Source organism: Charadrius vociferus, unplaced genomic scaffold (genome assembly GCF_000708025.1).
Source record: "Charadrius vociferus isolate BGI_N301 unplaced genomic scaffold, ASM70802v2 scaffold142, whole genome shotgun sequence".
NCBI classification, from domain to species: Eukaryota; Metazoa; Chordata; class Aves; order Charadriiformes; family Charadriidae; genus Charadrius; species Charadrius vociferus.
In genome coordinates this window covers 988,502-1,001,119 of record NW_009647025.1, presented here as the reverse complement: position 1 = coordinate 1,001,119, position 12,618 = coordinate 988,502, and the positions used below count along the sequence as shown (strand labels likewise).

Below are 12,618 nucleotides of genomic sequence, written 5' to 3'. Positions count from 1 at the left end.
ATTTTCCACCCGTTTCCCTAGATTTTCATATTGTGTCACCGAACTGCTTTCTGTGCACAGTGCAGAGGAGATGCTGCCTGAAAAAACAGGAGCAGTGGTGTCCCCAGGTGTCATCACACAGCCCCCCGCAAACATCCCTGGGCAGCAGGAGCCAGCACTACTGCACCAGCCCTCCCTTACACCCTTCCCTCATACCAGGGTGAGAGTAGGAAAGAAAAAGCACCTCTCCAGCTCTTTTGCTCTTCCACACACACGCCATGCAGCAAACACTGAGGCAGTCACTGCAGTCACCCTCCAAATGGAAGAAAAACTATGAAACTGAACAAGGCAGAGGAAGAACAAAGCATACCCCCACACACACACACAGAAAAAAGCAACTGCTGAGAAGAAAGGATTTTTTTTTTTAAAAAAAAAAAGCAATGTTTGAGGCTTTTTAGTTTATTTTGGGTAATTATTTTTAACTACATATCATGTTCAAAAATTATTATCCTCATACTTGGAATTGAACAGGACATCTATTTTTAAATGTTATTCATTCAGTCACAAATCATCCCCAGGGACAAGACAAATGACAACAAATCAATGTCACAAACAATTATGAAGTCACCCTGGCTGTTATTAGCTAGGTGGCCATTCTATATAGTCATCACATTTTACATGAATCTCTGGTTTGTATGTGTCACACCACGCTTCCTGTGTAAAACAAACTACATCTCATCAGACTCAAGATCCCACATTTTAACTCAAGTTACTTCAAAGGATTTTCGCATCTTCTTTCAACCCCAAATTCTGCCAGCCCAACCAGGTATATACAGCTTTCCTAGTTTGAGGTAAAACAGAACCAATTTTCTGTTCAGTAATTTTACTTTTCAGTTAAGTCTCTTCTAAGTAACCTCTCCGAAATTAACAGCATATTTTTCAAACAGCATCTGCTTACAGAGTGATAAAGCCTGATGTTTATAGTTGATGCCAAGGGATGGTATGCAGAGAGGCTCTTGCTTATACTTATTGCTATAACACCCAAGGCAGATAACTTTGTTATTTGCCCCATTGAAGCGTCAGAAGCAGAAGAGCTTAGAGTGGTCACACCTGTGGAGAGGAGCAGACAGGACAGGTGACCCAGAACTGACCAACAGGGTATTCCGTCCCATCTGGATCACACTCAGTATAAAAGCTGAGGGATCAAAGTGGTCCGCTCTCTTTCTTCAATGGCTGGCATCCGAGGACTCCTCTGTCTGCCTTTGATCCCAATTCATGCATTCCTGAATCCAGTTCCCATCTGTCGCCGAGTCCAGTGTTGGACTTTCCCAGGGCCTGCTGGTGACCTGACTGTCATCCTGGGAGCTTGATACTGGTTTTGTATATAGCATATATATTTCATTCTTTTCTTATTATTACTATTTTATTAAAGTAGTTTAGTTTTTTAAACTCATAAGTCTCTTTCTCACTCATCCTTCTCTCCCTGAAGGGACAGGTTGGGGAGAGCATCTTTCATTTGTTTCAGTCGTAAGTCTGGCCCAAACCATGACAACAGCAAGGTAAGTTTATACACTCAGGCAGAGAGCAGGCTGTCATATTTTATGTTTATAACATGGAGGCTCAAATTGAGACATATAAATATCCCAGTCTTACAACTGATAGCAGATGGGCATTAGTGCTAACAAGAGCTGGATGAGCAAAGAGTTCACTTCTGTCCAGTACATGCTCTTCCAGTTTGGTCCTTCTATTCTGGTGGCTGCTTGGTTTATACTGCATGACACATGAAAATGGCACTTGTTACCACTGAGACTCTGTCCCACCTGATGCCTCAGACAGGCCAGAACACAGGACCTTACCTTCCCCACTGCATTCCTGGCATTAACTTCACTGTTTCTCCGAGAGGGAATACAACTCCCAAACTAGTAATCAAGGCATGATTACCCCTCAAAAGCAACCTGCTTCATGAGACCAGCTACTGTTCTTTCCTCCCATTCCACTCTCTCACTTAAAGGAAGCAAAATATTTATGTGAACACAACTTCCTTTCTTTACAGATATGGTACCCCACGACATGCAAAGAGCTCTGTCACACCACAACTGTGTTGTATGCCTTGCTCAAAAGTAACTGATCTTTTAAACCAGAGATGATTTGAGGATCTTCAATTTGTAAGACTTGTTTTGGGTTTTTTTTTTGTTTTGTTTTTAAAAATAAAAAGGTGGGTTCTGTCTCTGCATTTTCTTCATGGAGATGAAGACACCCAAGACTGTTTGTCACTATGTAAGCAAAGTAACTACTATCCTTAAACAATGATGAAATATTTAACACTGCCTGCTAAGAAGAGGAGGTTATTACCATATAGTGACAGAAAACCTGCTCCAGCAGTTTACAGGTAGAGAAGGCCTCAAAATAGTCAGGAAATTCTTAGCTTGGAAAGACAAACGGCCTTCATGACCTAGTATGGAAATTATTTCCCCTCTTAAAACAAACATGAACAACAAAATACAAATTTACGTGGAATTCATTAGCTTTAAGTTTCCTAAGTTTTAGGAACTACTTACTTCATTACAGGGCAAGCAAAAACCTTTCTAAACAGCTGGTTTAGATCAAAAAAATAAGAAATTTAAAATCTGGTTCTTCTCAGGTCCATGTGTCACTTCTCTAGAGGAGGGTCTACATAATGACCCTGAGAAATCAGTACTGAGACCTCATAGCAGGTTCTTGTGCTCCCTCCTGCCAACCACACATGGACCTGTAAGAAAGTTGCAGACAGTACCTTAATCCTTTTGGCATAAAGAGACATTTTTCCAAACTCTGAAGAGGTGTCATTCAAGGAGAGGCTCTGCTGGAGGACTGAGAAGTAACAGACACCACCACAGTTGATGCAGCAGTTATTCCTCCCCTGCATCTCAACAGCTCTGTAAGTCTGAACGGATCTAGTTTTCCTTGGATCAGAAAGGACAAAGAAAAGCTTCTACACAGAAACATGCCACAAACTGATGCCATCAGTTTCCCAATACCCATAAATATATGAAAAAGTTTTCCCAGTAGTGGTTCGATGCACCCGGGCATGAAGTTTCTTGCTAAAACTGCACCTCTAGTCAATGTTTTTTATGCATTGCTCTTCACCCAGGGGAAAGGAAGAGGCAAAAGAGCAACCTGGCAAGGTGAGGAGCCTAGCATCTATAGAGGCTCTGTAAAGCACCTCAGTAAAATTACGGATAGCAGAGACAGCCTGTAGTCTCCTTTCCTTAATACTGTTTTTCCTGTAATCAAGAAGGAACTTTCCGTTAACATTCAGAGGGCAAATAATGAATTTGAATTGGGTTTCAATAGCCTTAGAGAAAAAACACACACACAGAGCGGTACGACATTTGTGACAATGGGCACAACCCCATTTGAACTCTTCCCTCCTCTTTCTTCTGTTCAATATTGGACATACTGTTTGTGCACATCAGTGTAAAACTCATTAGATTTATCCTATCGAGACAGCACCATAATGTTCCAAAAGTATGTTTCGTGGCTGTAATAAATTCTCAAATATCCAGTGAAACCAGAAGCGGGGGTGGGGGCGGGGAATGAGGGCTCAGGTAGTGTTGGGTGTTTTTAAAAGCGTCCTTTTGTCCTGAATTACCTAAATATTCCAACAGTAATGTTCAAGTTGGGGGGGGGGTGGAGCCCCACCTGCATTCAGGCAACAGTTGGAGGCAGGAACAGAGTCCCAAGGATGCAACAGGGCTAGTGGTCCACAGCCCACCAGGAACCTGTAGCAGCCTGGGCTGTTTGCTCCCATCCTCAGTGCGCCAGGGAACACAGCATCCTTACCTGAGCACTGCACAAGACTGACAGTCTGTCAGACAGACTGTTCCTCTGCACAAATCAAAGCGTGCAAATGTATTTTTTGAGTAGAAAGACCAGAGCGAAAACTTCACATCTGTACTGTGACCTTTAATAACTCTCAGATTAAACTTAATAAACTCTACTTTGAATGAACAGTGTGTTAAGTTAGCTAAAAATTGATTTTTTAATTTTATTTTTTTTTTTAAAGAAAGCTCAGTAAATCAAACCACCAAGCTCTAAATTGGTGACTACAGCCAGGTCCAAGAGAAAAATTCCTGAGCACAGAGGAAAAGCATTCAGAGCAGGAAGATTACACACCACCATCCCAGAAAGAGCAAAAGTATATTCAGAAGGACACTACCAGACTTTCAACTTCCAAAAAGTCTTTTCTCAAGAAAGAAGCATGGCGTTAACACAATGTGTTCCTGTGAATTTCCACAAGAAGCCTCATCCAAGAACAAGATGTACATGTAGAAAGTAGAAAAAGAGAGCAATGAACTTTCTCTGGAAATTATTTATGCTGACCATAGCTGTTACTCCTCATTAAGTTATAACAGAAGTAAAAACCTATAAAGAGGGAATAGAAAGCTCTTGGTCTGTTGGCATTTAAATACTACTTTATTTATTCTCTTCTTTTAATACAATCATATTTTATAACATAACTATTAAAATAGCATAGAAACCAGAAGGCTTCACCCTATTCCCAGCATAGTCCTGTAACATGTTCAAGTAGATCCCCTCCATTTGTTATTTGTCCACAGACTACTACTCTTTGCTCATCTGGAATAGCACGGTAAATTAATAACAATAAAAAGCTAGCAAAACATTTCAGAACTTATCCATCACACCACTTTTCTCTGATCAATAATTTGTAACATAACATTTTAGGAGCATATTCCACCTTTGGTCCTCTGCCATCATCTAAATTAGGAGGGGAGCAAAAAACCACATTTGATACTAAGCAATAAAAGCAGAGTACAAAGGAACTAACTAAAGTTATTTGTGGAATGAATTACATAGAAGCATCAAAGCACGTTGTTTCATGGTTTAAATGCATGTCACTCCACAGCTAAATGCTTAAGACAGTGACTGTCCTTATACCTAACTCCTTTACATAATTTCTGAGGTTTTGGATGGTGGGTCCTCTTGGTTTTCCACAAGGTGAGGGGAAAAGATGTTGAAGTCCAGAAAGGAACTTCATTACCAATAATTTATGGCTGAAAAGTACTGCTGCACATTCCCTATACTGATCAGCAAAATAACCTTAAGAAGGCATACCTAATCTCCATCCCGTAGCCATAACCTTTCCTACCAGCATGTATACTGTGTTTTTGAGACAGAAATTAGTCTTTTACTGTAATGCACAGTCACTCTTATCTCCCACTAGCTAAAGACTCAGCAGCTCTTCACCACTTGTTCCACACCCAGCTGGAGACCCCCACACCTGAAAAGGGGCTAGGCTGCTAGAGAAGGCTTCCCTGGGACAGGAGCTGCCTCATTACCAATGAAGCTCGCTAGGCAATGATCAAGTTATTCCCCTCCAGCATCTCAACATGTTTAATGCAGCTGTTCCATGCACTCAACAGATTAATGAAAATCTAAAAATGCAAATTATTAAAGAGTGAACACATTTTGAACGTAAGAAACCATCACAAGAACGTCACTGCCACGGCTGTAGATGCGTCCCCATTGATAACCTGCCTCTCCTGCATTGCTGGGACTCACATCCAGAGCTGGTCAGACAGTCAGAGGGAAAACACAGCCCATAACGCACCCAGACTCAACCCTGCCCTTGGCAGAAGGAACTGCGAGTGCCTGCACCCTCCCCGTTATGGTTGACCATCTTCTGGCAGTCTTCCCACCAACCACCAGTGCCCAGCCTGGCCCCAGCCCCCACAGCCATGTCAGAGTCTCCCGGCTGCTCGGACACACACCTGGAGTCACAGCCAGCAACTCTGTACCAGCCCCGAGCTGCCCCACTGGTAAGTGGCTACAAGAGATAAGTGCAAGTGTTTGTATTTTGGGGTTTGGTTTTTTTTGGGGTTTTTTTTTAGGTTTAGCTAAACTGTGTTCCTTTTTTTCCCCATACAAAGACATTTGTGACCTAGAGCTCCAAATGCACTGGAAAAGGCAAAACAAACAAACACAAAAATCTCCTTCCTGCAAAGATGAATAGGGAGAAAATCCTCTTCCAGAGTCAGAAACAAGGGTACTGTTCACAGCGAAGACAAGCCATAGCTGCATGTGCTTATGAAAATGGCTTCCACTCAGATGGCATATGGGTTTGTTGCCACCCTGGGCAGCAAATTGCTTTCATTCCCTACCCATAGCTTTTTGACATGAGCAGCCATAGCTTCATTATGGTCTCAGAGGAGTTAACAGCACAGAGACTCCAAACCTTCATAAAGTCAAAAAAGAAAAAAAAGCAGCTTGTGTTTTTTGGGGTTTTTTTTTTTTTTGGTTTTTTTTTTTTTGGGGGGGGGGGTTTTTTGGCTATAGTCAGGGCTAAGCCCAACTCGGGCCCAATAATCGAAGTCAGTTTTTCTTTTTACTGTCTCCAAAGGCAGAATCAGGTGGTTTGGATCTTCTCTCAAAGAGGCCCAAAGATGTCATCCTAATAAATAAGTAAATAAATGGCAGTTTCTGACCCCTCCTTCTTGATGGCAGATGTTTCACTGACTTCACAGCTGTGTATATTTACAAGTCAGTAGTTTCTTGCCTCATTCCCAAAACTACAGCTTGCAACAGAGCTGTATCATTGTCTTCTGTCAAAGCCGCAGATGCCAGAGGGCTCTTCCATTTCCTTAGCCTGTTATTTTTGTAGCTACCTTTAAAACTCCCAGCTTTCTTCTGAGGATATACTGTCACTTTCTGAAATTATGGCTCAGCTCGCTTCCCCATTTCATTCCAGAAACACACTGGGGGAGGGGAGCGAGACATAAAACAGATTTCTGACAAAGTATGGAGCACTAAAACTTATTCTTTCATCAACACAATAAAAAGTCAGACAATGCAACCCCTCCCTCCCACCTCACCACGTTTAAACCCTGTTATTTATTCTTCAGACTGTTATTAAGGCATCCAAATAAATGCCGTTCTCCCCAGCTTCATACTACAAGCACCTCAGCTCCCAGGATGGGTGAGAACAGCTGCACTCTAATTCTGCATTTTACTTTGAAGGATGGATACTGTATAGTGCATGAAAAGCAGATCATGTGGGCTCTAAGCACACCAATCCATACTGCTACCTGGCAGCAGAGCAGCTATACTGTCCTGAAACGACACGAGTTCAGCTCAAGCCCATATGCTCTTCCCATTGCCCTTCCACACCTACACTGAGTTAACTATTTCAGTCTGTCTCCCTACTTATTTGCATGTAAAAGATGTTACTAACAGTATCGCCCTGCTCACGAGAGTCAACCCCAACACGCACAACGCAGACAAGTGATTCTGCTAGGAGGAATAGTCAAGGTGAGGCGGAAAATTAGGAGCAGTTACTGAGAGCTGTTAAGACAGCACTGCTAACTCTTTGCTAAGCTGCCCAATGCTGTGAACTGAGAATTTCTTTGCACGTGAAAATATTTTCACGATACCGTATGAGAGTCTTCCTTCTTCCTTCAGACCCGAGGGGAGAAGGGGACAGCCTCAGAGAGGGCTAGGGGAGGCACAGCCGGGAACCTCTCATTGCTCCTGGTCTGCCCCTCACCTAGGCACCCCTTCTCCATGCAATCTTCATGGGTGGAGGGGGTCCCACACCACCAGCAGCTGCCTCTCCCCATCCCGACTTGTAGACCTCTTTAGAAACACTTAACGCACTACACACGGTGCCTCATACGGCAGCTCTTGCCCAGGGTTATGTCTTCATTTCCTGGCAGAGCACACGCAAATCAATGGGCTGCCTTTATGGTTTGGGTTGCTGGGGTTTTTTTGGGTTTTTTTTTCTCTTTTCCTCTCCGAGGAGCCTCAATTTCTATTCCAAGGCAAAGTCGTGCTTCAAACACACGGAGCAGCATATGTTATTTCTTCACCTACCAATCAAGAGACTAGAAGAAACCAGCCTGGTACTTATATATCTGCCATTTCATAAACACTAAGCAATACCCTAGAACTGTCTTCATTGCAGCACCCAATCTGTCCCCAGCAGACAGCCCAAGAAAAGGAGGCAAAACAAATGACAGAAAGGAGATGGGCTACAGCAACCTAAAGGTTTAGTTTTGAAAACTAATAATCTCAGTGGCTAGAAAGAAGAAGCAGCAAATTTGTCGCTTGGCTTCAACACCTTGTCTGCAGACACCCCGCACAAACGTCCCTGAAGAGTTCACACAGTGCAAAACCAGCTACACCAACTCCACGCGCACTCGATAAATCCCAAGGGTCTGCCTGCAACTGTAATGACTCCTGGCCATTTCACACCAGTGGAGCCAAAATGACAAGTGAGAAGCAGTGCGTTTGGCCCGTAGCGATCTGGCGGCGAGAGGCACAACCGAAGGAACTGGTTCCAAAGGCAACATGTGGAGCCACAGGGCAGGGAGATCCTGGAGCAAAGGGGGCTGCCAGCCAAGTAAGCATTGCTTCATAGGGACAGACAGACAACAGCAGCAGTTCTCAGAATGAGCCTTGCCCAAGAACTCCAAAAATGAGTTACAATTTCTCAAAGCAGTCTTTCAGCTGAATATATTTAATGTAATTAAAAATGAAAGGTAGATGAGAATTAAGTTCCCCTCAATTTAGACAGGAACTCATATCTTAAAATGCACCAGAGGCGCAGAGTAATCTTCCAGAAATGTTTTTCCTGTCACGTCTTACTGTTTAATTATATATTACCATTCCAAGCTACCATGACAGATTTTAAGTGAGTTTGTCTTTTTTCCATAATTAATCATAGCGAAGACTCATCTGTTCTTCAAGCCCGGTGATGACAACGCTGTTTTCACCACTGTAAGGCAATCATCCCACAGCATTCCTTCCTGAAAGCTATTGCAAAGAGAAAAGCTCACCTATCCGCACAAGATGGCTTTCAAAGATATAAATCAGCTCCATATACATTACTTCATGCTATAGGGAAGTAAAAAAGGGAAAACTGTTTTTCTACAGCAATCTCATACAGATGCACAGGCATAGCACAGGTTAATAATGCTAAATAAATGCTTATTATAAATATATAAACCAAATGTAACTATCCAGGAACAAGTATCCTACCCCTGAACCATCAGATACTCAGCCATCTGGGGCAGGGGGAAGGGAAGCAAAGAGACACTTGGTTCTTCTGCAAACATAAGGCAGCCTCCCTTATAATTACCTTAGCCAACAGTTATTTTAAAGGCAGCTTTGGTCACCATCATATTCTAAGTGCAGAAGATGTGTCTTCAAAAATAACTTGTAGCTACATGTAGACCAGTGTGAACAAACTATCTAATCAAAGAGGAGCCACATCAAAACCAGAAAATAACATACTAATTAAACAACTAAAAGAAGTCTCACTTTCTTTTTTCTAGTATCATAAGCCACAAAAGTGAGATTACTGGAAAAAGCAACTCTTTTGCTTTGGATAATCAAACATTTATCACTTAAAACAGCTGCAGCATACAGCATGTTCATAGAAAGTTTTCTTGTTGACTGCTGAAGGAAACAGTATTTTCAACATAACCAATAACATACAAGGATCTTCAAAGTGTTTTATCCTTCATCCTCTCAGTTTTAACTCCCCAAAGGATGAATTAGATACTTGTAAAATTACTTTTCCCATCTGTGAAATCCTGTGACACACACTTTTTCACACAAGCAACAAATAAAAACCCAACTTACCATTCATTTATTTTGATTGCTCTCCTATATCCTTCACATGGTAGGCTGGTAGCTTCCCAATTACAAGTCATTAAGAAAAAAAAATACATAGCCAGTTCTACTTGTAAAAACAGGCAAAGATGGGCATCACACAGCCCTGAGCAGCAGTAAAGCTTCGTGTGTCTTATTACAATCTCGTAAGAGTAACTTTAGATTAAAACTCAAGTTTTCAATAACCAATCACTGTATTAACAGTGCCACCTTTATGGTCTTCTAGCTGCTTTCCGCTTTTCCAAAGCGGGAACTAAAGCAGCAATGACTAGAAAAAGACAATATATTCAGCTTGACAGACTGCTAAAGACTAAAGTTTACATTTGTATCCAAATATTTAGAAACATTTTTACCAGTACCACTCTTTGTTAAGGGCTAACCTCCTAAAAATTCTTGCATTCCAAATAATCATTGTTTTCCAAGTTATAACAAAATATCAGGTTAAGCCATATATCTTAACGACCACGTTTAGAAGAAGAATGTTTTTAAATAACCACGATATCCCAACAGCTTGGTGATCTGTTCCAAAAAGATGAAGAACAACATGTTGAAAAAGACAGACAATTGTCCAGGAGAGCAGAGAGAAAGTGATCTCTACACAGGACATTACACATCTCTCCTTTTATTTACAAGAATAAACTGTTTTCAGTATTCTTATTTTAAAAATGCATAGGAATAATATGCACTTATGACATATTAAATCACTTAAAGATTTTCACCCGCTAGAAGCAGAGTTTACATTTTATTTACTAAGGGTGAAAATACTAAATGAATATTTGCATGCTTTTTCTAATCAAAGAGATTTCCCATATCACAGGTGATGAACTTGCAGAGTAGCAAGAAACAGAGTCTCAAAACCCAAACAGACCCCTAGCTACCCCAAATATTAGTAAGTTATAATAATGTAACACTTCTACTGTACTCCAGTCACTTATACCATGAAGAACATCCCATGCTGGGTAAATCTTCCCAGCAAAACACAAGTCAGTTTTCCTTTCTAAGTATCAAAATTAGCATTCTCTTTTCCAGATATCTAGGAAAAATGGAAGCATAGCTTATAATATTTTTTTCCCCAGTCCTGACAGCTAGCCTTTAATTTGCTGCCATCTGTACTTCAGAAACTTCAGCCCTTTCATTAGGAAATCCCTCCCACAGGTTTGCTTGTAGGGAATGGTTCAGATCTGAGCTATGTAGTACAGTAATTAACTTGAAGAAATCACACATCCAGATCCAAACAAGTATCTTATTTAGAAAAGATGAATTATTTAAGATCAATCTTCACTCACTATTTTTAATTTAACACACAAGACTTTTAGCCTTGTGAGTATTAGAATGTACATCATTTTCTCATTAACAGAGATGAAGAAAGTTAAGTGGTTGTAACAGGAGATTTACAATCGTCTGCCATAACCAAAACAACAGAACTTACTGTACAATTTGTTCATCCAAGGAAAACCTCAAATACAGCCATGTTTCCTCAGACATCCTATAAAGCTGTAGTACTTGTGTACATATATGCATACAAACCATTTGCAAGCCATCCCCAAACTCAAAACCCTTATAGAGGTGCTGACTGCACACTCATAATCAAATAAATTTACGTCCGGAGCTTTCAAAATATCAGCAGACAATGCAAACCAGCACTACAGAATTCAAGATAGAAAACCACAAGCATTCTTGTTTCATAAACTGAACTTCCAGAAGTTAGGAGGAAGACTGCCTCCACCAACAGTGGTGCTCCTCAGAAAGAGGAGGTCTACGAAACAAAGTATTCGGACATCAATGGAATCCAGATTCAAACGCACATCCTACATAATCTGACATATCAAACCACCACCAGCCGAAGAGATACAGTTTTTAATGTATGGAACATTTAGAAGACTCACACTGCTAGGTTTGAGATATCAAAGGAAAAATCTTTTGACAACAGGAGCGTTTTGCATTTAAGAGAGCCTTTGAGGCTGAAGAAGCGAGCATCCAGTCTCTGGATGTAGCACAAATTTCTATCACGGTATAAACAACTCACTTCTGCCCCTCCAAAGCCTCCGCTCTCCCCCTGCTAAAATGAGGGTACCTCCTTACCCTCCCCAGCAGCTGTCAGAGCCTCAAAAGTCTGAAACATACAACAACCAAAAAAACCCCATGTTTTTCCAATAACCTTCAGATCTGTTACATGAATGTTTTGCTAGAGGAAATGCCTGAGCGAGTAGCCTTAGACAACTGTTTCACATTAAGGAGGAAGCACATTAATTTACTGCACGAGTACTACCACGATGCACTTTTAGGAGGTGCAGTATTGTGGCCACAGTTGCCATTTTCGGCATCTGAGAATAAACACAAAAGCTGCCAACGCTAGGTTGCATAAGAACACTTTTAAGCACATGGTTATTTACAAAAGCAGAGGTAATTATAATGCAGGAGGTGGATCCCAAACAAACAGACTTGACTAACACTGTCAAAAAAAAACCCCAGAGATCTACAATTACTATTACTTAATTGTAGGACAGCTGCACGAACAGCCTCAGTCACTCACTGTACTACCAATCTAAGGCCAAAAAAAAAGTTGGGAAAACGCGCTGCCTAAAAATGCAAGCTGATGTCAGAAGCTACGCAGAGAGGAGAAAACAGGAAAACGCCGTTTCTCTCGACAGCTTACCTGATCGGGACTTAATGATGTCACTGAATTCGCTGTGTCCCCCACCAGGTCCTTCCTCCTGGTCGGAGACGCGGGCCATGCTCACGGGCTGGGGAATGCCACGGGTGCAGCCTAAGTCCGTCGGGAGAGGGTTCCCATGGAGGGCCTCGGCTCAGCACCAGCACCTATGGGGCAGAACCAGGAGCAGAGAGGCACTGTAACCCCACGGGCTGCACCAGGCGTGACTCCGCGTGGGAGCCGCAGGCCAGGACATGGGCTCGCTGGCCACGGGCACACTTGGCGGGGTGGGCGGCCAACCGCTGCCGCGCCCC

The 12,618-nt window shown here is 42.0% G+C and overlaps 1 protein-coding gene across 1 annotated transcript in view; it reads right to left on the bottom strand.

Annotated features, from left to right (window-relative positions):
- Positions 1 to 12,386, bottom strand: part of UTRN (utrophin) — a 389,280-nt gene extending 376,894 nt beyond the window's left edge. The window contains 1 exon segment of the mRNA XM_009895523.1: positions 12,308 to 12,386. Coding sequence (XP_009893825.1) covers positions 12,308 to 12,386 — 79 coding nt within the window.
- Between the last annotated feature and the right edge of the window lie 232 nt (positions 12,387 to 12,618).